The sequence below is a fragment of the Rhinoderma darwinii genome, chromosome 1, assembly GCF_050947455.1.
Source record: "Rhinoderma darwinii isolate aRhiDar2 chromosome 1, aRhiDar2.hap1, whole genome shotgun sequence".
Classification (NCBI taxonomy): domain Eukaryota; kingdom Metazoa; phylum Chordata; class Amphibia; order Anura; family Rhinodermatidae; genus Rhinoderma; species Rhinoderma darwinii.
This window is the reverse complement of record NC_134687.1, coordinates 656,558,341-656,584,222: the sequence shown is the minus strand read 5'-3', so window position 1 is coordinate 656,584,222 and position 25,882 is coordinate 656,558,341. Positions and strand designations below refer to the sequence as shown.

General features: G+C 40.9%; 2 protein-coding genes across 2 annotated transcripts in view; both read right to left on the bottom strand.

Annotated features, from left to right (window-relative positions):
* Positions 1–16,297, bottom strand: part of LOC142663974 (uncharacterized) — a 38,127-nt gene extending 21,830 nt beyond the window's left edge. The window contains exon 1 of the mRNA XM_075842837.1: positions 16,224–16,297. The gene's annotated coding sequence lies outside the window, so the exon portion shown is untranslated. The remainder of the gene's footprint in view (positions 1–16,223) is intronic.
* The window catches only part of LOC142703713 (uncharacterized), a 53,225-nt gene that overhangs the window by 15,979 nt on the left and 11,364 nt on the right, over positions 1–25,882 (bottom strand). Inside the window, exons 5-6 of the mRNA XM_075848247.1 lie at positions 17,946–18,043; positions 16,729–16,807 (exon numbers count right to left, since the gene is read on the bottom strand). Coding sequence (XP_075704362.1) covers positions 16,729–16,807; positions 17,946–18,043 — 177 coding nt within the window. The remainder of the gene's footprint in view (positions 1–16,728; positions 16,808–17,945; positions 18,044–25,882) is intronic.

The following is a 25,882-nucleotide window of genomic DNA, read 5'->3' as shown; positions in this document are numbered from 1 at the left end:
ATAATAAAAGTTCCCCAAATGTCTTTTCTGATGGAAATGCCTTAAAAATAAAAGTTAAAAAACAAACAAAAATAAATGAAGTAAAAATTACACATAAACCCCTACCTTAACGCATTATCACCTACATGTACGTAAAAAGCGTTAAGGGGAAGTATGGAGCACGCTCACGGGCTGAGCACGCTACATACTCAAAGGGTGTCGGCTGTATTACAGCCAACACCTTACTGCAACGGGTGGAATCAAAGATCATTTGATTCCGCCCATTTTCTGTCTGAGCTTGGTGGACTAAGGGGCTTGTTATATAAGTGGAGTTATAAAACCGGATTGTGTTGCTGTATTTCTGTATTGTGTTGCTGTATTTCTGTGTTTGTGAATCTGTGTGAGAACTTAATTGATTGCTTGCAAATAGAAGATAGCAAAAACTGACACCATTTAAAAACTTTTTTTTTTCCTTGCAGATTCCTTCCAGCTGAGCAGCTGACTAGGGGGAGGAGGGGTTCATTGGTCTCAGGTGATATATATTAGACAGCAGAACTCAGTTTGAGCTTGGCTCTGTCTGAGCTTGGTGGACTAAGTGGCTTGTGATATAAGAGGAGTTATAAAACCGGAGTTAAAGCCCCAGTAAGTACTCTTCTTTTCTTTTACTTTGACAATTGTTCACTGTTTTGTTGTAACTCGGATAATGGATAGCCGGATTGAAGGTTTTCTTCAGTGCACAGTTTGCCATATGTATGCACGACTGGAGCTGGAGTTCCAGGGTGAATACCTCTGTGGCAGATCATGTTGGTCACCTGGAAGCAGTCATGAGAGCTCTGGAGGAGCAGAATGCAACACTGAGGAAGATAGACAATCGTGAGCGGAGCTTGCTGCTCACGGAGCATGCAGTTAGTGGGGTAGAACTGGAGGGTGAAGACATGGGTGAGCAGGTCAGGCAAGTAGCTGGGTTAATGTAGTTAGGGGCAGTAGAAAGGGGTCAAAGAAAAGGAAGGCCAATCCGCTTTCTGACATTCCAAGCAAAATTGCCAAGTTGGGTGATGATGCGAGGGTGTCGGTCTCAGAAATGGCAGCCCTAGTGGATACTGATCTCCCTAACAGCCGGGAGAACAGCCCAGCTAGTAGTCGGCGGGATGGTAATGCAGGTAAGGCAAGACAAATGATAGTTGTAAGGGATTCTATAATCGGGAAAACGGATAGAATAATTTGTCGCCAAGACCGCCTCAACCGAATAGTTTGCGGTCTCCCTGGTGCCAGGGTTCGACATGTGGTGGAAAGGGTGGACAAATTGCTGGGAGGGGCTGGTGATGATCCAGGTGTCGTGGTCCATGTGGGTACCAACAACAAAATAAATGTCTTAAGAATAATTTTAAAGAACTAGGCTACAAGCTGAAGGGAACGACCTCCAAGGTAGTATTCTCAGGAATACTGCCTGTGCCATGCGCATCACAGGAAAGACAGCGGGAGCTCAGGGAGTTAAATGCATGGCTGAAGTCTTGGTGTAGAGGAGAAGGCTTTGGGTTCCTAGAGCATTTGGCTGACTTTTCATTGGGGTACAAACTGTATTCTGCAGATCATTTGAACCTAAATGGAAGGGGGTTCGCTGTGCTGGGGGAGAAAATTCTAGCTGTGGTGGCGGAGTATTCAAACTAGGGCTGAGGAGGGAGGCCAATGTAGAAAATAAAGGGGAAGTGTAACGAATTGGGGTAGGGAAACGGACAGGTGAGCCCTAATCTACCAGCAACTCAGTCCCTGCCTACATGCACGGCCCGTCCTAAGTGACGGGGTACAACTGGGCGACGGTCTCTACGCTCAATAAGTGAAAGACAGACAACACAAGACAAGGGCACACAGAAGCAAAGGGGGAAGTCGGGGCAGTTGCCCACGGAACACCGTGAGCAACAGGAGTGGTGAACGAGCCGAGTCAAACCAGGAGAGTACGTAGTAACAAAATCAGAGAAGGAGAAGAGTCAGTCAAGCCAGGGTCAAAAAGTAACAGCGCTCAATAACGTAAATAGCAGGAATCGCAGAGCCAGGAAACAAGACAATCACAGGCAAGGAACAACTGCAAGTGAGGGTATAAATAGACCAAGGGCGGGAGTAGAACCGTCAGGCCAGGCTATGATAGGTTCTCCCTCTCCTCAGCCTGCGAGCCTGAGTGGTAACAGATCGCGTCACTCTAGCAGACCTTGGAGCTGATGAAGGCTGATTAACCACGGGCGTCGACACAGAACCTGTGTCTGGCAAATCCATTACAGGTAGTTAGCTTAGAGAGGGGTCAGACTATATTGGTGGGGGGGGGGGGGGGGGGGAGAGAAACAGACTGTGGGGAGAGGACTAGGCAACAAGATAGGGAGATCCCTTCGTTACAAAACAGCAGTGAAAATAAAAATGCCCAAATAATGTCAAATAATCACATTTCTGATACTGAACGTGAAACATTTAAAGGCAAGTTAAAGTGTATGTTCACAAATGCCAGAAGTCTATCAAGCAAAATGGGGGAGCTGGAGGCCTTGATACTGGAAGAAAATATAGATATATTTGCTGAAACATGGATGGACTCTTCACATGATTGGGCTGTAAATCTACAGGGTTTTACACATGTGAGAAGCGATATGAAGGAGAGTGTGAATGAGAAATTAGAGGGTGAAGATTGTGAGGAGGTTGAAACCTTGTGGGTGGAATTACAAAGGGAGCTAAACACTGAAAATATTACCTTTGGTGTAATCTATAGACCCCCCAATATAACTGAGGAGATGGAAGTTCAGCTATATAAACAGATGGAGCGGGCTGCACAGGCAGGTACTGTAGTGATAATGGGATATTTTCATTACCGGGATATTAATTGGTGTCATGGTTCGGCTTCAACTGCAAAGGGGAGACATTTCCTCAACCTGTTGCAGGAAAATTTTATGGGCCAGTTTGTGGAAGACCCAACTAGAGGTGAAGCTCTGTTGGATCTGGTCAATTCTAATAATGCAAAGCTTGTTGGGAACATCAATGTTCGTGAAAACCTCGGTAACAGTGATCACAATATAGTTACATTTTACATATACTGGAAAAAACAAACACAGGCTGGGAGGGCAAAAACACTTAATTTTAAGAAGGCCAATTTCCCCAGGATGAGGGCTGCAATTCAGGATATGGACTGGGAAAAACTAATGTAAAAAAATGGTACAAATGATAAATGGGAGATTTTAAAATCTACCCTGGGTAATTATAGTTGCAAAACTTATTCCTATAGGTAACAAGTATAAATGACTAAAATTAAACCCCACATGGCTTACACCTTCTGTGAAAGGGGCAATACATGACAAAAAAAGGGCATTTAAAAAATACAAATCTGAGGGTACAGCTGTAGCCTTTGTAAAATATAAAGAGCTTAATAAAATCTGTAAAAAGGTAATAAAATCAGCAAAAATACAAAATGAAAGGCAGGTGGCCAAGGATAGTAAAACAAATCCCCAAAAATTCTTCAAGTATATAAATGCAAAAAAGCCAAGGTCTGAACATGTAGGACCCCTAGATAGTGGTAATGAGGAGTTGGTCACAGGGGATCAAGAGAAGGCAGAGTTACTAAATGGGTTCTTCAGCTCTGTATATACAACAGAAGAAAGAGCAGCTGATGTAGCCGGTGCCAGTGCTGTTAATATATCAGTTGATATACTGAATTGGATCAAATGTAGATATGGTGCAAGCTAAATAAAATAAAATAAACGTACACAAGGCCCGGGACCAGATGGGTTACACCCTAGAGTTCTTAAGGAGCTTAGTTCAGTCATTTCTGTCCCCCTCTTCATAATATTTAGAGATTCTCTAGTGACTAGTATAGTGCCAAGGGACTGGCGCAGGGCAAATGTGGTGCCTATTTTCAAAAAGTGCTCTAGGTCTTCCCAGGGTAATTATAGACCAGTAAGCTTAACATCCATTGTGGGGAAAATGTTTGAGGGGCTATTGAGGGACTATATACAGAATTATGTGACAATAAACAGTATTATAAGTGACAGCCAGCACGGTTTTACTAAGGACAGAAGTTGTCAAACTAACCTAATCTGTTTTTATGAAGAGGTGAGCAGAAGCCTAGACAGAGGGGCCGCTGTGGATATAGTGTTTTTGGACTTTGCAAAGGCAGTTGACACTGTCCCCCATAGACGTCTAATGGGTAAATTAAGGACTATAGGTTTAGAAAGTATAATTTGTCATTGGATTAAGAATTGGCTCAAGGACCGTATCCAGAGAGTTGTGGTCAATGATTCCTTCTCTGAATGGTCCCCGGTAATAAGTGGTGTACCCCAGGGTTCAGTGCTGGGACCACTATTATTCAACTTATTTATTAACCCCTTAAGGACGCAGCCTAGTTTTGGCCTTAAGGCTCAGAGCCCATTTTTCAAATCTGACATATTTCACTTTATGTGGTAATAACGTCGGAATGCTTAAACCTACCCAAGCGATTCTGAGATTGTTTTCTCGTGACACATTGGGCTTCATGTTCGTGGTAAAATTTGGTCGATATATTCAGTGTTTATTGGTGAAAAATTGCAAAATGTAGAGAAAATTTTGAAAAAATTGCATTTTTCTGAATTTAAATGCATCTGCTTGTAAAACAGACGGTTATACCACCCAAAATAGTTACTAGTTCACATTTCCCATATGTCTACTTTAGATTGGCATCGTTTTTTGAACATTTTTTTATTTTTCTTGGACGTTACAAGGCTTAGAACATAAACAGCAATTTCTCATATTTTTAAGAAAATTTCAAAAGCCTTTTTTTTAAGGTACCTCTTGAGTTCTGAAGTGGCTTTGTGGGGCCTATGTATTAGAAACCCTGATAAAACACCCCATTTTAAAAACTAGACCCCTCAAAGTATTCAAAACAGCATTTAGAACGCTTTTTAACCCTTCAGGCATTTCACAGGAATTAAAGCAAAGTGGAGGTGAAATTTGCAAATTTCATTTTTCTTGCTGAATTTCAATTTTATTCATTTTTTTTTCTGTAACACAGAAGGTTTTACCAGAGAAACACTACTAAATATGTATTCTCCAGATTCTGCAGTTTTTAGAAATGTCCCACATGTGGCCCTACTGCGCTCGTGGACTAAAACACAAGCCCTAGAAGCAAAGAAGCACCTAGTGCATTTTGAGGCCCCTTTTTTATTAGAATATATTTTAGGCAGCATGCCAGGTTTGAAGAGGTGTTGAGGTGTCAAAACAGTAGGAATCCCCCAATAGTGACCCCATTTTGGAAACTACACCCCTCAAGGAATTCATTTAGGGTTGTTGTTACCATTTTGACCGCACAGTTTTTTCACAGCACGTATTTGAATTGGGCTCTGAAATGAAAAAAATGTCATTTTTTCAAATAAAATGTCATTTGTGATCAAAATTTCTTATTTTCACAAGGAACAAAATACCCCATTTTGTTGCCCAATTTGTCCTTAGTGTGGCAATACCCCATTTGTGGTGATAAACTGCCGTTTGGGCCCATGGGAGGGCTCAGAAGGAAAGGAGCGCTATATGTTTGTTGGAGTCCAGATTTTTTTGGATTGGTTTTCGGGTGCCATGTCGCATTTGCAGAGCCTCAGAGGTATCAAAGCAATGGAAACCCACCAAAAGTGACCCCATTTTGGAAACTACACCCCTCAAGGAATTCATTTATGGTTGTTGTTAGCATTTTGACCACACAGTTTTTTCACAGCACCTATTTCAATTGGGCTGTGACATTAAAAAAATGACATTTTTTCCAATAAGATGTAATTTTTTACCAAAATTTCTTATTTTCACAGGGAACAAAATACTCAATTTTGTTGCCCAATTTCTCCTGAGTGCATCAATACCCCATTTGTGGCAATAAACTGCCGTTTGGGCCCATGGGAGGCCTCAGAAGGGAAGGAGCGCTGTGTGTTCTTTGGAGTACAGATTTTGCTGGTTTGGTTTTCGGGTGCCATGTCGCATTTGCAGAGCCCCAGAGGTATCAAAGCAATGGAAACCCACCAGAAGTGACCCCATTTTGGAAACTACACCCCTCAAGGAATTCATTTATGGGTAATGTGACCATTTAGACTCCATAGTTTCTTCACAGAACTAATTTGAATTGGGCTGGGAATTAAAAAAATCTATATTTTTTCCAATAATATGTCATTTTAGCTCAAAAATTCTTATTTTCACAAGGAATAAAATACTCCATTCTGTTGCCCAATTTGTCCTGAGTGCGGCAATACCCCATTTGTGGTGATAAACTGCCGTTTGGGCCCATGGGAGGGCTCAGAAGGAAAGGAGCGCTGTGTGTTCTTTGGAGTCCAGATTTTGCTGGATTGGTTTTCGGGTGCCATGTCGCATTTGCAGAGCCCCAGAGGTATCAAAGCAATAGAAACCAACCACAAATGACCCCATTTTGGAAACTACACCCCTCAAGGAATTCATTTATGGGTGTTGTGACCATTTTGACCCCATAGTTTTTTCACAGAACTTATTTGAATTGGGCTGGGAATGAAAACAAAATTATTTTTTTCAAATAATATGTAGTTTTGGCTGAAAATTTCTTATTTTCACAAGAAACAAAATACCCCATTCTGTTGCGCAATTTGTTCTGAGGGCCGCAATACCCCATTTGTTGTGATAAACTGCCATTTGGGCCCATGGGAGGGCTCAGAAGGAAAGGACCACCATTTGGCCTACTGGGGATTTTCTAGTGCGGTCATGTATGCAGAAGCCCCTGAGGTACCAGAACAGTTGAAACCCCCAAGAAGTGACCCCGTTTTAAAAACTACACCCTTAAGGCATTCATCTAGAGGTGTAGTGGCCATTTTGACCGGAGACCTACACCCCATAAACTGTAATGTGGGTTCTCCCGGGTATGGCAATACCCTACATGTGGCTGTTATCAGCTGCCTGGACACACAGCAGGGATCAGAGGGGAAAGACGAGGGGGGATAAGCTGTGTGGAGTGCATCAGGGTAAGTAAAATTGGGGTAAATTATAAACCAAGGGATGTATGATAAATTTTAAAACACTCTTTCATACAGAGCTCTGGTTATTCGGGACACGTGTCACATTGATATATTGTGTCCTCCCTTACCCCCTCTTATAGCAGACTTTGCACCTCTTTTGACTTTTTCCCTTCTTGCCAGTTTGGGGAACTTCTCCTGGAAAGTGTTGCCCTGGTACGATGCGTGTGGGCTCGCTTCCAGAAGTACTGGGTGCCCCCCCCTTCTTGGTCCCTAAAGATTAGGTTCTTGATAATCACCTCTTGAAATTCCAGGAAAGTTCCCGTCTGGCCTGCACATCGACGTAGCATGTACGCATTGTACAATGCCATCTGTATGATGTGCCCGGCCAGCTTCTTATACCACACCGCATGGCGCTGTAGGGCTTCAGGGCTTGATCTTACAAGTCCATCCCTCCCATGTACCTATTGTAGTCCAGGATGCAGTCTGGTTTGGGGGTGGCCTTTCCTTCATATATCCTAAACCTGTAGGTATACTCTGATGCACTCTCACAGCTTATACATCTTCACGCCATACCTTGCCCTCTTACCCGGCAGGTACTCGCGGAATTGAACCCTCCCTTTAAAATGTACCAGGGACTCATCAATAGAAATACACTTCTCAGGGGTGTATGCTTGGGAAAACCGGGCACTGGAACGGTCTAATAGGGGTCTCCGTTTATACAAACGGTCAAAACTGGGGTCATCTCGGGGTGGGCACGGCTCATTATCAGTATAATGTAAGAAGCGAAGTATTGCCTCATTTATTTATTTTTTTAGGTTCCAGTTCAGTTCTGAAGTTGCTTTGAGGGGCCCATATATTAGAAACCCCTATCAAACACCCCATTTTAGAAACTAGACCCCTCAAAGTATCCACAACAGCATTTAGAAAGTTTATGAACCCTTTAGGTGTTTCACGGGAATTTAGAGCAAAGTAGAGGTGAAATTTACATTTTTTTTTTTGTCAGAAAATCCTCTTTATACCATTTTTTTTATAACACAAAAGGATTTATCAGAGAAACGCAACTTAATACGTATTGCCCAGATTCTGCAGTTTTGAGAAATATCCCACATGTGGCCCTAGTGCGGTAATGGACTGAAGCACCGGCCTCAGAAGCAAAGGAGCACCTAGTGGATTTTGAAGCATCTTTTTTATTAGGCACCATGTCCGGTTTGAAGAGGTCTTGTGGTGCCAAAACATTGGGAACCCCCCAAAAGTGACCCCAATTTGGAAACTAGACTCCTTGAGGAATCCATTGTAGTTTTCTTGGGGTGCATGCGGCTTTTTGATCAGTTTTTATTCTATTTTTAGGTGGCGTGGTGACTAAAAAACAGCAATTGTACGATTGTTTTTTTTTTCGTTTTTTTTTACAGCGTTCACCGTGCGCTATAAATGACATATTCACTTTATTCTGCGGGGCGATACGATTACGGTGATACCAGATGTTTATAGTTTTTTTTTATGTCTTATGGCGTTTGCACAATAAAATAAGTTTTGTAAACAATCATTCACTTTTGGTGTTACCTTATTCTAAGAGGCATAAAGTTTTTATTTTTCAATCAATAAAGCCGTGCGAGGACTTATTTTTTGCGTAACGAACTGTAGTTTCGATCAGTACCATTTTTAGGTACATGCGACTTTTTGATCTCTTTTTATTCCATTTTTTGGGAGGTGAAGTGACCAAAGAATTGTGATTGTGGTTCGGTTTATTATTTATTTTTTTTACGGCGTTCACCGTGCGGGATAAATAATGAAATAATTTTGTAGTTCAGGCCGTTACGGACGCGGCGATACCAATTATGTATAGTTTATTTGTTTTTTTATATATTTTTATTAATAATAAAGGACTGATAAGGGAAAAAGGGGGATTTTTACTTTTAATACTTTTAAATCTTTTATTTTCTTATTTTTACACAACTTTTTTTAACTTTTTTTTTACTTTATTACTTTGTCCCACTAGGGGACATGAGGGCAGGAGGCCCTGATCGCTATTCTAATACACTGCACTACATGCGTAGTGCAGTGTATTAGAACTGTCAGCTACTCACTGACAGCAAGCATAGTGGGTCCTGACGTTGTCAGGACCCACTAGGCTTCCGTCTATGGCATCGCCGGACGCCATTGTTTGGTGTCCGGTTGCCATAGTCACCATCGCCGGCCGCTATCGCGTAGCAGGCCGGCGATGGCAGCTTAACCCCTAAAAAGCCGCGATCTCTATAGAACGCGGCTTTTAAGGGGTTAATCAGCGGGGACACAGCGATCGGTCCCCGCTGTAGGAGCTGTGACAGCTGCTGAACAAGACAGCAGCGTCACAGCTCCTGTATGTGTCGGGAGGACGGCCGAAACGGCCGTTACTCCCGAGACGTACTATTACGGCATGGAGCGCGAACGATACAGCTGCCATGACGTAATAGTACGTCAAGGAGCGGGAAGGGGTTAATGATATAGAGGATGGGATTAATAGCACTATTTCTATTTTTGCAGATGACACCAAGCTATGTAATATAGTTCAGTCTATGAAAAATGTTCATGAATTGCAAGCGGATTTAAACAAACTAAGTGTTTGGGCGTCCACTTGGCAGATGAAGTTTAATGTAGATAAATGTAAAGTTATGCATCTGGGTACCAACAACCTGCATGCATCATATGTCCTAGGGGGAGCTACACTGGCGGATTCACTTGTTGAGAAGGATCTGGGTGTACTTGTAAATCATAAACTCAATAACAGCATGCAATGTCAATCAGCTGCTTCAAAGGCCAGCAAAATATTATCGTGTATTAAAAGAGGCATGGACTCGCGGGACAGGGATGTAATATTACCACTTTACAAAGCATTAGTGAGGCCTCATCTATAATATGCAGTTCAGTTCTGGGTTCCAGTTCATAGAAAGGATGCCCTGGAGTTGGAAAAAATACAAAGAAGAGCAACGAAGCTAATAAGGGGCATGGAGAATCTAAGTTATGAGGAAAGATTAAAACTAAACCTATTTAGCCTTGAAAAAAGACGACTAAGGGGGACATGATTAATTTATATAAATATATTAATGGCACATACAAAAAATATGGTGAAATCCTGTTCCTTGTAAAACCCCCTCAAAAAACAAGAGGGCACTCCCTCCGTCTGGAGAAAAAAAGGTTCAACCTGCAGAGGCGACAAGGCTTCTTTACAGTGAGAACGGTGAATTTATGGAATAGTCACCGCAGGAGCTGGTCACAGCAGGGACAGTAGACACCGCAGGAGCTGGTCACAGCAGGGACAGTAGATGGCTTTAAAAAAGGGTTAGATAATTTCCTAGAACAAAAAATATTAGCTCCTATGTGTAGAAATTTTTTACTTCCCCTTTCCCATCCCTTGGTTGAACTTGATGGACATGTGTCTTTTTTCAACCGTACAAACTATGTAACCATGTAACCCGCACGGTGAACACTGTACAAAAAAAATAATTAAAAGACGCCAGAGGTGTTGTTTTTTTTTTGTCACCGTAGCTACCAAAAAAAAAGTGATAAAAAAATTCACATGTATCGCAGAATGGTATTAATAAAAAAGTACAGCTCGCCCCGCAAAAAATAAGCTATCACACCGCTCAATCAAGACAAATTTTTTCCAATAAGATGTAGTTTTATCTCGAAATTGTTAATTTTCGTAACAAATAAAGGAGAAAAAGACCCCCAACATTTGTAAGAAAATTCTCCAGAGTACGGAAATACCCGATATGTGCTCATACACTGCTCAGAAGGGAAGGAGCACAGATTTTGATGGATTGGTTTCTGGGCGCCATGTTTCATTTGCAAAACACCTTTGGGACCAAAACAGTGACCCCATTTTGGAAACGACACCCCTTAAGACATTTATTAGGGATGTAGAGCATTTTGACCCCACAGGTGTTTTCCAGAAATTAATGTGCTGCGGATGGTAAAAAGTGAAAATTGCAATTGTTCCATAGATATGCCATTTCAGAGTCCAATATGTTGTGCCCAGCTATTGCCACTAGAGACACACACCCCAAAAAATGTTATAAGGGTTCTCCCGGTTATAGCAATACCATATATGTGGCAGTAAACTGCTGTTTGGGCACAGTGTAGGGCTCAGTATTGAGGCAGCGTCTTTTGGCTTTTGGAGCCTGGATTTTGCTTGGCAGAAGTTCTGTTTGGGGTATTACTAGTGATTCAGTTTATAATGTGGGGGCATATGTAATATGTGAGGAGTACATCAGGGTATATATGTAATCTGTGAGGAGTACATCAGGGTATATGTAATATGTGAGGAGTACATCAGGGTATATATGTAATCTGTGAGGAGTACATCAGGGTATATGTAATATGTGAGGAGTACATCAGGATATATGTAATATGTGAGGAGTACATCAGGGTATATGTAATATGTGAGGCGTACATCAGGGTATATGTAATGTGTGAGGAATACATCAGGGTATATATAATATGTGCGGAGTACATCAGGGTATATGTAATATGTGAGGAGTACATCAGGGTATATGTAATATGTGAGGCGTACATCAGGGTATATGTAATATGTGAGGAGTACATCAGGGTATATGTAATATGTGAGGAGCACATCAGGGTATATGTAATATGTGAGGAGTACATCAGGATATATGTAATATATGAGGAGCACATCAGGGTATATGTAATATGTGAGGCGTACATCAGGGTATATGTAATATGTGAGGAGCACATCAGGGTATATGTAATCTGTGAGGAGTACATCAGGGTATATGTAATATGTGAGGAGTACATCAGGATATATGTAATCTGTGAGGAGTACATCAGGGTATATGTAATATGTGAGGAGTACATCAGGGTATATGTAATATGTGAGGAGTACATCAGGGTATATGTAATATGTGAGGAGTACATCAGGATATATGTAATATGTGAGGAGCACATCAGGGTATATGTAATATGTGAGGAGTACATCAGGGTATATGTAATCTGTGAGGAGCACATCAGGATATATGTAATATGTGAGGAGTACATCAGGATATATGTAATATGTGAGGAGTACATCAGGATATATGTAATATGTGAGGAGTACATCAGGGTATATGTAATATGTGAGGAGTACATCAGGGTATATGTAATATGTGAGGAGTACATCAGGATATATGTAATATGTGAGGAGTACATCAGGGTATATGTAATATGTGAGGCGTACATCAGGGTATATGTAATATGTGAGGAGTACATCAGGGTATATGTAATATGTGAGGAGTACATCAGGATATATGTAATGTGTGAGGAGTACATCAGGGTATATGTAATGTGTGAGGAGTACATCAGGGTATATGTAATGTGTGAGGAGTACATCAGGGTATATGTAATCTGTGAGGAGTACATCAGGGTATATGTAATATGTGAGGAGTACATCAGGGTATATGTAATATGTGAGGAGTACATCAGGGTATATGTAATATGTGAGGAGTACATCAGTGTATATGTAATCTGTGAGGAGTACATCAGGGTATATGTAATCTGTGAGGAGTACATCAGGGTATATGTAATATGTGAGGAGTACATCAGGGTATATGTAATATGTGAGGAGTACATCAGGGTATATGTAATATGTGAGGAGTACATCAGGGTATATGTAATCTGTGAGGAGTACATCAGGGTATATGTAATATGTGAGGAGTACATCAGGGTATATGTAATATGTGAGGAGTACATCAGGGTAGATGTAATATGTGAGGAGCACATCAGGGTACATGTAATATGTGAGGAGTACATCAGGGTATATGTAATCTGTGAGGAGTACATCAGGATATATGTAATATGTGAGGAGTACATCAGGATATATGTAATCTGTGAGGAGTACATCAGGGTATATGTAATATGTGAGGAGTACATCAGGATATATGTAATATGTGAGGAGTACATCAGGATATATGTAATATGTGAGGAGTACATCAGGATATATGTAATATGTGAGAAGTACATCAGGGTATATGTAATATGTGAGGAGTACATCAGGGTATATGTAATATGTGAGGGGTATATCAGGGTATATGTAATATGTGAGGAGTACATCAGGGTATATGTAATATGTGAGGAGTACATCAGGGTATATGTAATATGTGAGGAGTACATCAGGATACATGTAATATGTGAGGAGTACATCAGGATATATGTAATATGTGAAGAGTACATCAGGGTATATGTAATCTGTGAGGAGTACATAAGGGTATATGTAATCTGTGAGGAGTACATCAGGGTATATGTAATCTGTGAGGAGTACATCAGGGTATATGTAATCTGTGAGGAGTACATCAGGGTATATGTAATATGTGAGGAGTACATCAGGGTATATGTAATATGTGAGGAGTACATCAGGGTATATGTGATATGAGAGGAGTACATCAGGGTATATGTAATATGTGAGGAGTACATCAGGGTATATGTAAGATGTGAGGAGTACATCAGGATATATGTAATATGTGAGGAGTACATCAGGATATATGTAATATGTGAGGAGTACATCAGGATATATGTAATATGTGAGGAGTACATCAGGGTATATGTAATGTGTGAGGAGTACATCAGGGTATATGTAATCTGTGCGGAGTACATCAGGGTATATGTAATCTGTGCGGAGTACATCAGGATATATGTAATATGTGAGGAGTACATCAGGATATATGTAATATGTGAGGAGTACATCAGGGTATATGTGATCTGTGAGGAGTACATCAGGGTATATGTAATATGTGAGGAGTACATCAGGGTATATGTAATATGTGAGGAGTACATCAGGGTATATGTAATATGTGAGGAGTACATCAGGATATATGTAATATGTGAGGAGTACATCAGGGTATATGTAATATGTGAGGAGTACATCAGGGTATATGTAATATGTGAGGAGTACATCAGGATATATGTAATCTGTGAGGAGTACATCAGGGTATATGTAATCTGTGTGGAGTACATCAGGATATATGTAATATGTGAGGAGTACATCAGGGTATATGTAATATGTGAGGAGTACATCAGGGTATATGTAATCTGTGAGGAGTACATCAGGGTATATGTAATCTGTGAGGAGTACATCAGTGTATATGTAAGATGTGAGGAGTACATCAGGGTATATGTAATATGTGAGGAGTACATCAGGATATATGTAATATGTGAGGAGTACATCAGTGTATATGTAATCTGTGTGGAGTACATCAGGATATATGTAATATGTGAGGAGTACATCAGGGTATATGTAATATGTGAGGAGTACATCAGGATATATGTAATATGTGAGGAGTACATCAGGGTATATGTAATCTGTGAGGAGTACATCAGGGTATATGTAAGATGTGAGGAGTACATCAGGGTATATGTAATATGGGTGGAGTACATCAGGATATATGTAATATGTGAGGAGTACATCAGAGTATATGTAATCTGAGGAGTACATCAGGATATATGTAAACTGTGAGGAGTACATCAGGGTATATGTAATGTGTGAGGAGTACATCAGGGTATATGTAATATGTGAGGAGTACATCAGGATATATGTAATATGTGAGGAGTACATCAGGGTATATGTAATATGTGAGGAGTACATCAGGGTATATGTAATATGTGAGGAGTACATCAGGGTATATGTAATCTGTGCGGAGTACATCAGGATATATGTAATATGTGAGGAGTACATCAGGGTATATGTAATATGTGAGGAGTACATCAGGGTATATGTAATATGTGAGGAGTACATCAGGGTATATGTAATATGTGAGGAGTACATCAGGGTATATGTAATATGTGAGGAGTACATCAGGGTATATGTAATATGTGAGGAGTACATCAGGGTATATGTAATATGTGCGGAGTACATCGGGGTATATATAAGGTGTGTGGAGTACATCGGGGCATATGTAATATGTGAGGAGTACATCAGGGTATATGTGATATGTGAGGAGTACATCAGGGTATATGTAATCTGTGAGGAGTACATCAGGGTATATGTAATATGTGAGGAGTACATCAGGGTATATGTAATATGTGAGGAGTACATCAGGGTATATGTAATATGTGCGGAGTACATCGGGGTATATATAAGGTGTGTGGAGTACATCGTGGCATGATAAGAGGGTATAATAATGGGGTAAATAATACAATTCTCCATAGATGTGGGTTACGCTGTGACACAATCCTTTATGCACAGGCCGGTGTCGCACTGATAAATGGTGTCCTTACTTATCCCCCTTTTGGTCCACACTCTGCACCTTTGTAGTTTGGGGAATTTTGCTGGGAAAGTGTTGTCCTGGTAGAATACGGGCGCCCTCGCTTCCAGCAGATGTTTGGGCCCTTCTCTTCGTGGTTCCCAAATATTAGAGCCCTGATAATCACCTCCTGAAACAGAAGGAAAGTTCCCCTCGGACCATCTCATCTGCATACATTTTCATCCTCGACTAATGGGAGCCATACAGTTTTTATTTTTTCATAGACGTAGTGGTTTGGGGGCTTTTTATTCATACCATTGTGGGGTACATGCAACTTTTCAAAAACATTTAATTCCATTTGTTTTAGGCAAACTGATCAAAAAACAGCAATTTTTTTTAAATGCGGCGTTCACTGTTCTGTATAAATCACGTTACCTTTATCCTGCCGGTTATTTTTTTTATTTTATTGATTGATCAGAGTGAAGGCTTATTTTTGTGGGGTGCGCTGTAGTTTTTATTGGTACATACGACTTTTTGATCACTTTTTACTACATTATTTTTTAGTGCTAAAGTGACCAAAAAATTAGCGATTCTGGAGGTTTCATTTTTTTTTACGGTGTTCACCATGTGATTTAAATAATGTTATATTGTAATAATTCAGACTTTTACGGATGCGGTGATACCAATTTTGTTTATTTTTTTACAATACTTTAAAAGGAAAAGTGGGAAAAGTTTTTATTTTATTTTTGTACACCACAAAAAAAATTTTGTTAACTATTTGAACACTTTTTATTAGTCCCTGCACAAGATTTGAACCAGCGATCATCAGACTAATGTATTGACTTTTTGTCATTTTTACAGGCTCCTGGTGCCCCTCCCAAAATCTGACACTAAGCCTAGTGCATGACCGGATCCATAGATCACCTTGTAGAGAACTTCTATGTGCAGTGACAGCTCCCTCAGGTCCTGCACTATGTATAACACATTGTCTGACGTGTTACTGTAATGTAGAACTAAGGAGGAACCCCACCTTAACAAACCTCCCAATTCACTTTCTAATATCATTATTACTGACCTGTGGTAACACCTCCTGGAATTTCCTCCTCCACTTCACTCTTACACAGATGATCACCCCTCACCCGCTCTTCTTCTTCATCCTCCGCTTTAATATTGGTCAGATCTTCCCCCTGATTTCACATATGTAACAATTCAGTACAATACAGCAGAGAGTGCGAAGAATCTAACAGATCAACATAACAAACCACCAAAATCTATGACCCCATCTATGACCGCAGGACCAAAAAGCTCCACACACCCCTATATAGATCTGGTCTAGGGCTCAGCTTCATCTACCTGATGATTCTCTGGGACATTGTGATTTTCCTCTGGACAGTCCTGGGAATACAGAGGACTGGGACATCTCTCTGGTGGATTTCTCCTACTGGATCCATCTGTAGGTAACACACAGTGACGGAATAGATTATTTACATGGGATGATGAGATGATGGGAGTAGTATCTAGGTGACCCTCAAAACAGGTTTGTCCTTACAACTAATGAAAGTCCCCCCCCCCCTCCTTACACTGCTGATCAGCCATTACATCCGTCTCCTCTTCTGCTTCATCTTTAACCTCAACCTTAATATCAATCAGATTATCACCCTAAACAGACAAGAAAACATTTTTTTTTAAATGAACTTGGGTTCAATGACTTTATAGCAGAGGTGTAGTTTGGTTCTTCAGCACCCGGGTCAAAGATTCAGTTTGCCCCCCCCCCCCCCCCCAACATCTCCTTCTCCCTCGCCATGTTTGCTTTCTCTACCAATCAATGAGGTGTAATTTTTTTTATGTAACTTGAGTATAAAACCATTTGTTCATTTTGCAAGCGATATAATTGTATAAGGGAGTTACCAGAACAATAAATGAAAATAAAATAAATGAAAGAGGTCAGTGCCGGACTACAACAGATTGTATAACGGGGGCTAATGAGACTATAAGATAGTACTACACCCCTCTTGTAGATATTGCCAGTCACCCCCCCCCCCTGTAGATACTGCCCCACAGCCTCCCTTGTAGATACTGTCATACTCCCCCACCCGAGGAGAAAATGCCAAACACCCTCCCTGTAGATAGTGACTGACACACACACACACACACACACACACACACACCACCCCCCCCCCCCAGGGGATAGTGCCACACACAACCCCTTGTAGATAGTGCTATACCCCCCTCCCTGTAGATAGCGCCATTGGGGCTCCCTCTAGGAGTGGAATCCCTGCTCTGCCTGGAGGAGCCCCTGACGTCACTGTCCATATATGGATAGGGACGTCAGGGGCTTCTCCAAGAGCGGAATCCGTGGCCAGAGCGTCTGCAACACTCTGTCCTGGGTTTTTACTCCAGGAGGAGTCCCTAATGTCACTGTCCATATATGGACAGGGGTATCAGGGGCTCCTTTTAGGAGCGGAATACCCGGCCAAAGAATCGACAACTCTCTGGCCAGGGATACCGCTCCAGGAGTGAAGGGCAGAGCAGGGATAGTTTACTGCTCTGCCATAATATTCAATTGTATCTGCGATCCTGAGGACGCAGATACAATTGAACATGGCAGTTGTCGGGACACGTCTCTGTAAATTTGGGACTCTCCTGGCAAATTCAGGATTGTTGGCAACTATGCCCATGCTGCCCAGCCCAGTGTCCCCCTACCTTCTTTCCTATTTGTGCCCAGGGCACATGCCCCGCCTGCCCCCCCCCCCCCCCGTTTTATAGTCATATTTTGATGAGAGCTTAGCACATCTACCTGATGATTCTCTGGGACATTGTGAATTTCCTCTGGACAGTCCTGGGAATACAGAGGACAGGGACATCTCTCTGGTAGATTTCTTCTACTGGATCCATCTGTAGGAAACACACAGTGACTGAATACATGACTACTGTATATCTCTCTATAGATCACACACTTCCCTCTACACCGGCAATTCCATGTTTATTTAATCAAAGTCTAAAGGGCGCGTCCTGAGATTTGCAGATACAGTTTAAAGTGGTCGGGCGCAGAGGAAATTTATTAAGAGCTCCCTGCCAACCAAAAAAAGTGCCCTGGTACGCCATAGAACAATGACACCTCTGCTTATTAGAGAATTCTACATTTCAAGAGAGGGAACCCACAGTGAAGACCCTCATCTTTTATTAGTCACACAAAGTACCTGTATTAAGGAAAACAACTACTCCAAGTTTTCCCTCCACAAGGGATGGGAAGCCACTGAGGTATTGGAGGAAGCTCTATGGTTTTATAACACCAAGTTTCCTTTTACCTGGTGCGGTTATGTAGAATGAGAAAATATATGATTACATTTAGTTAATTGGTTTTTAGTGAGCCCATGACCGCACCATTAGGCCTTATTCACACGAACGTATACTGCAGATAACACAATAATGTTAGAAGAGAAGAATTTCTCCTTGTTGTTTACTAAACCTTTTCTTATTAAGAGTGATAGAATCATGAGAGGAGGGAAATGTAGGAGAACTTCACTATGGAATGGCCACTTGGTCCATTTTGCCTGAATTTTGAATAATTAAAATAATTAACAAAATTATTATTGGATTTTTGTATTCGAATATTTTGCTTTTGTTGGATAATATCCGTGTTTGGCTCACAACTTCTTGTTATCTTTAGTTTCAGACATTGAAAATAAAAAAAGAAGTAATGTAGGATCATATAATTTACTGGCTATTAATCATGAGCGGGTGTCATTTAATGTTGTACTACTTACAGGCTATGTACACCTTTCAACCTAATTATTTTTATTGTTTATTTGGTTCCCAAATGTAAAATTAAAGAGGCTCTGTCACCACATTATAAGTGCCCTGTCTCCTATATAAGGAGATGGGCGCTATTATGTAGGTGACAGTAATGCTTTTTATTTCGAAAAACTATCTATTTTAAACCACTTTATGAGCGATTTTTCGCTTTATGCTAATGAGTTTCTTAATGCCCAAGTGGGCGTGTTTTACTTTAGGAAAGAAAAAGATAGATCCGGAGTATATATAAAATATAACTTTTACTTAATTTCTTTTTTAAAAATATTTGTAAAAACATAACATGTGTACATAGAAGTTTCATATGCCAATACTGTATGCAATTTTTCATATATGCATGATGTGCATTTTCATCACAATTTTTGAGACCGCAGATAGTCCACTTTTGTAAGGATCATAAATCTGTACTATTTTCTTATTTCTCTTTTTTAGAGGTTTCCCCACATTTATTTGTTTTCTTTGTCTTGCATGGATAACATACAGAGGTAATAGGAAAAAATTAGGGGCTGTTGCCCTCCTACCCCTATTTTTTGGTCTTAGTAGTCCTCCATCGATTGTGTCCTTATGTCAAGGAAGTGGGTAGCCTCTTTGAGATGACAAGTGGTAAATAATGTTCTCACAACGCGTTTCCTCTTGACCAAATGATTCTTCAGGGGAGATAGGTCAATGAAGCAGCTTCATCCAAATTCATTGGAAGCGGCTTAAAGATTTGTATGGCTGTCTATTTCACAAAAAGAGAGCTTTCCAATGAAAGCATATTTGCAGTGGCAAAAGATGAACCTTCCTATCTAGGAAGTCAAAAACAGCGCTCGTTCCAAGCGTCCGACGTGTTTTACTTTAGACCAAGTGGGCGTTGTACAGAGGAGTGCCTGACATGTCTGTAGCGTCTCTGTGAGATTCCAGAAATGCAAGCGTAATCTCGCGAGATTACGATGTAACCTGTCATTTCAAACGAGATTACGCTTGCATTGCTGGAATCTCACAGAAAAGATTCAGAAGTGTCAGGATTCTGAATAAACATCACGTCCAGGCTGGTAGTGATGTATATTCATTATCAGGACACTACAGTAATGTTAGTGTTTGTGTAAGTGACTGCACTAGCAATATAACTATATCGCTAGTGCAGTGTAAATGAATGGACAGAAGTGCATGACGCTGATTGGTCAGCGTCATACACTCCTCTGTACAACGCCCACTTGGTCTAAAGTAAACACGCCCACTTAGGCATTAAGAAACTCATTAGCATAAATCGCTCATAAAGTGGTTTAAAATAGATAGTTTTTCGAAATAAAAAGCATTACTGTCACCTACATTACAGCGCCGATCTCCTTATATAGGAGATAGGGCACTTATAATGTGGTGACAGAGCCTCTTTAAGCAACTTTCTAAATAGTCTTCATTAAAAAGGTCCTACCACTTGGCTGCTGTAGAGTCTGTGTAACTCCTGTGGACAGCTGGTCTCCTGTGAATTCGAACTCAAATCCGTCACTCCACTGCTGCCGGCGGCTGAATTAACCACTCTCCCTCCTCCTTTTTTCTTTAGTGTTAGAGATAGGTGTGTGTGTGTGTGTGTGTGTGTGTGTGTGTGTGTGTGTGTGTGTGTGTGTGTGTGTGTGGGGGGGGGGGGTGGTACATAGCAGATCAGAGTATAGAGAAAGCACCTTGATAGCCTGTGAGCTCTCCTCCTTATCTACACTAGGATACTAACAGCTTGCGTGATTTTGTATGTACAACCCTCCGCCGCCATCTCTAACACTGAGAGAAGGGAGGGGGAAGAGCAGTTGAGTCAGCCACCAGGTGCAGTGGAGTGACGGATTTGAGTGAGAATTTGCAGGAGACCAACTGTCTACAGGAGTTACACAAACGCTACAGCAGCCAAATGGCAGAAAATTTTAATGAAGACTATTTAGAAAGTTGTTTAATTTTACATTGATAAAGAAAATTCAGTTAAAAAAGGTGTACATAGCCTTTAACCCTTTCAGGACCGAGCTAATTCTGGCCTTCCGGACCAGCCCCATTTTTTCAAATCTGACGTGTCAATTTATGTGGTAATAACTCTGGAATGCTTTTGCCTATCCAAGCGATTCTGAGATTATTTTCTCGTGACATATTGTACTTTATGTTAGTGAAAAAATTTGGTCAATAAATTCATTGCTTATTTGTGAAAAACACCAAAATGTAAAGAAAATGTGCAAAAATTATGATTTTTCTAAATTTAAATGTATCTGTTTGTAAAACAGATAGTTATAGCACACAAAATAGTTACTATTTCACATATTCCATATGTCTACTTTATATTTGCATTGTTTTTTGAACATTATTTTATTTTTCTAGGATGTTACAAGGCTTAGAACTTTAGCAGCAATTTCTCACATTTTCAAGAAAATTTCAAAAGGCCATTTTTACAGGGACCAGTTCAGTTCTGAAGTGGCTTTGAGGGCCTAATGTACTAGATAGACCGCATAAATCCCCCCATATTAAAAACTGCACCCCTTAAAGTATTCAAAACAGCATTCAGAAAGTTTCTTAACCCTTTAGGCGTTTCATAGGAATTAAAGCAATGTAGAGGGGGAATTTACAAATGTTATTTTTTTTGCTAAAATGCATTTGTAATAAAAAAAATTCTGTAACACAGAATGTTTTACCAGAGAAACGCAACTTAATATTTATTGCCCAGATTCTGCCTTTTTTTAGAAATGTCCCACATGTGGCCCTAGTGTGGTAATGGACTGAAGCACCGGCCTCCGAAGCAAAGGAGCACCTAGTGGATTTTGGGGCCTCCTTTTTTTAGAATATATTTTAGGCACCATGTCAGGTTTGAAGAGGTCTTGTGGGGCCAAAACAGTGGAAATCCCCCAAAAGTGACACGGTTTTGTTAACTGCACCCCTCAAGGAATTTATCTAGCGGTATAGTTAGCGGTATAGTTAGCATCTTGACCCCACAGGTCTTTTGCTATATTTATTGGAGTTTGTCTGTGAAAGTGAAAATCTACTTCCTTTTCTGAAAAAATATAAAAAAAATAATATTTGCAAGAAATAAAGAATAAAAAGCACCCCAAAACTTGTAAAGCTACTTCTCCCGATTACGGAAATACCCCATATGTGGTACTAAACTGCTGTTTGGACCCACAGCAGAGCTCAGAAGGGAAGGAGCCCCATTTGGCTTTTGGAGCGCAGATTTTACTTGGTAATAGTTCTATTTGGGTTTTTTCTGGTATTTCAGTTTATAATATGGGGGCATATGTAAGCTGTGCGGGGAACATCAGGGTATATACAATCTGTGCGGAGTACATCAGGGCATAATAAGAGGGTATAATAATGGAGTAAATAAATAATAATTCATAGATATGTGGCCGGTGTCGCACTGATAAATGCTGCCCGATCTTATTTGCTTTTGGAAACTGCACTATTTCTGTCGTATATTCTGAGAGCCAGATCTTTTTTATTTTTTTTCCACCGGAGCCGGGTGAGGGCTTATTTGTTGTGGATCAATCTGTAGTTTTCATTGGTACCATTTTAGGGTACATGTGATTTTTTTTATCACTTTTTAGTCGATTTTTTGGGCAAGCAAAGTGACAAAAAAAACATAAATTCTGACAATGTTTTTTGTCCTTTTTTTTTTTTTTACAGTGTTCACCGTGCGCTATAAATGACATTTTACTTTATTCTGCAGGGCGATACGATTACGGCGATACCATATGTATATAGTTTTTTTTATGTTTTATGGCGTTTGCGCAATAAAATCACTTTTCATTAAAATTATTTATTTTTTGTGTCACCACATTCTGACGGCCATAATTTTGTAATTTTTCAGTCAAAAAAAGCTGTGTAGGGGCTTGTTTTTTGCGGGACGGGTTGTAGTTTTTATCGGTATTATTTTGGGGTACATGCGACATTTTGATCACTTTTTATTCTATATTTTGGGAGGGGTGATGCCCAAAAAAATAGTAATTCTGACAGTTTTTCAATTTTTTCTTTTGCGGTGTCCACCGTGCGGGAAAAATAATATTATAGTTTTATAGTTTGGGTCGTTACGAACACGGTGATACCAAATATGTGTACTTTAACATTTTCATTTTTTTCCTATAATAAAATTCTTATAGGAAAAAAAGCATTTTTTGTATTTGTAACTTATAACTTGTTTTTACACTTTTATAAAACATTCTTCTTACTTTTTTTTTTACTTTTTTCTTGAAGACCTGCAGCACTGATAGCTGTTATAATACATTACACTACCTAGGTAGTGTAACGTATTATAAACGGTCAGTGTGACGCTGAGAGTCTCACTGACAAGAAGCCTATGTGGACCGGCCTACGGCTGGTACTCATAGGCTGCAATGCATGGCAGACCCGGAGGCCGTTGTATGGCCTCCGGTTTTGCGATGCAACCGACTGCAGCACCCGCAATCGGTCCCAGGGAAAGTTTGTTGTAGCAACAAACTTTCCAGTTTGTTATAGTAACAAACTTTCCAGTTCGTTGCTACAACAAACTTTCCCTGCGATCACATGATTGGGGCCAGAACCAATTAGGTCCCGATCACGTCTCCGGGACAAGAAGCATGGCTTAACAGCGCGATCCGGGTGTCAGCACTAGTCTGAGAAACCCGGCTTTTAACACCCACCGTGAATTCACGTTGGCACTGCACAGAGCCCAGCAAGCGCCATCGTTAATTTACTGTGGGCGGTCGGGAAGCGGTTAAAGGGAACCTGTTAGTAGGTTTAAAGCCACTAAACCACCAGTATGCCGTCATGAAGCGTTCTAAACTTGCCTACCTTAAAAAAAGGACATTTAGGGAATGGTTAGTAAAGTAAATTACAACTTACTGGAAGAAGTCCAGCAGCATCGGGTGCATGCACATATGAAGCCGAGGACACTACACCTCACTTTACTGTGCATACGCAGTGAACTGTCCTCTGCTTCCTATGCGCCTGATGCCGCTCCTGAGCTCCTTTCGGTAAGTTGTAATTTACTTTACTAACTATTCCCTAACGTCTGTTTATGAGGTAGCCAGTTATTGAACACTAGACCCGGCTGTATAACAGTATAGTGGCTCCAAACCTACTGACAGTTTCCCTTAGTTATTATTGGTTGATCAAGGTTTCTTAGAAGGTGTGAACCTCTACTGTTTCGATATCAATGTATTTCTATGTTATTAATTATGGTATAAAAACAGCTGCATGTCCTGAATATGTTATGGAATCACTGGTTGCGCAATTCCCAAAAGTTTGATGGAGACCGTCGGGAGTAAGCGTGCCAATAAAACCGCAACCCCAAATCCGTCACAACTCTGATCAACAGAATCTAAGGCTACTCTGAGGTATTCGCCAGAGCCCACCGCAAGGCGGGATGGTTTTTGATGCACAGAACCCAGGTTGTTCTAACAGAGTTCAGTGTTGGATAAGGGGTGCAATGCAGGCTACACCTGAACAGGTAACCAGACAGCCAGAGGGTAAACAGAAAGTCCAAAACAGAGCTAGTGGAAATCAGGTACAGCAGAGGTCAAAACCAGCCGGGAGCAGATAATCAAAACCGGTAAACAAGGGGTTAACGAGAGACAAGCCGAGGTCAGTTTCCAAGAAGTCCAGGGCACAGGATAAGTGAGAGCTTGATCACAACACCTAAGAAAGGAGAAAATTCACAAGCAAAGAAAGAGGGAGGAGGCCAGGTATAAATACCCCACCCTACACCTGACAGGAAGAAGACAGAGAAGTGGGATAGGCTCAGGAAGTAAACAGAACCGCCCAGTAGCTAGATCAGTAGTCATGGCGATCTTTATGACACAGACGATTCCTAATAGAATACAGTTAAATCAGAACAGAATCTTAAAGGCGTCTGGTCTCCTTACACAAGGTTAGAAGATCATACCGCAAATGACAGGGGGCTGATATTAACCCCTTCCAGCATCGCTCCTTACATGTTCAGCACAGACAGGAGGTAAAGTAAGGAACGTCTGTTTAGAGCTCAGGCATCGGCTCCATCAGGAACGTCTGACAAACTCTCAGATTTTATGAGCAGGATGACAAAGGGAAATCATTCTGTGTGGGCGGGGGAAGCAGGACTCACAGGCTCTCTAGGAGTCCTGGCAGTATTTATACCGTTCTTTACATGAAAATACTGAATGATGTCATAGAAAACATTATATCCCAGATATCAGCACCTAGCCCCCTATACTGCCCTCTGATAGGGGAACATAAGGGACCTGACACATCCACACTAAATGGATTGTTGTAACTGGACAAATGTTCTCAAAAAGGAGGCTGGTCCAGAGAGTAGCCATACGCCATGGGTCCTGCTGCTGAAAGATCCGACAATCAACTCATATCACCAGACAACACTGCGGGCGGTCACATAATTAATATGTATGTAATATTACACAACTCCCAATCACATGAACCCCAACAATATAATAGAATGGGATTCGCTCTTTAACCCTCTCACTGCTTGTCCGGAGCTGTGCTCATGCAGGATGAAAAGTACTGAGCACAGCTCGGACAGTAGTGTTACTGCAGGGAGAACGGCGTGTAATGAGCAGCAGCTTCTCCCTGCACAGTAACAGTAAAGTTTAACGGTCCATGACCGCCCTGACCAGGTCCTCTACATTTCTAGTGTCCTGCTGCTGGATTCCGCTTGTTCTTGAGTTCAATCCCCCTGAAACTCCATTCCAATAAAATGTTTAAAATAAAATGTAACGGAGTGTAGAATAAATAAAGCATTATATCTCCACACACACACACATTGTTCAACCTGTTTTACTTACAATCGGACAGATCCCTGGATCCACATTCCTCATTACTACCAGTAACCCTGTGTATTGTGTCTTACAAGGAAGATCGTTAACCCTTTCTTATCTCTCTCCACACGTTACCATTACCAAATCCTGTGGGAGCAGGTTCCATAACTTTACGGTTCGACAGTGATGT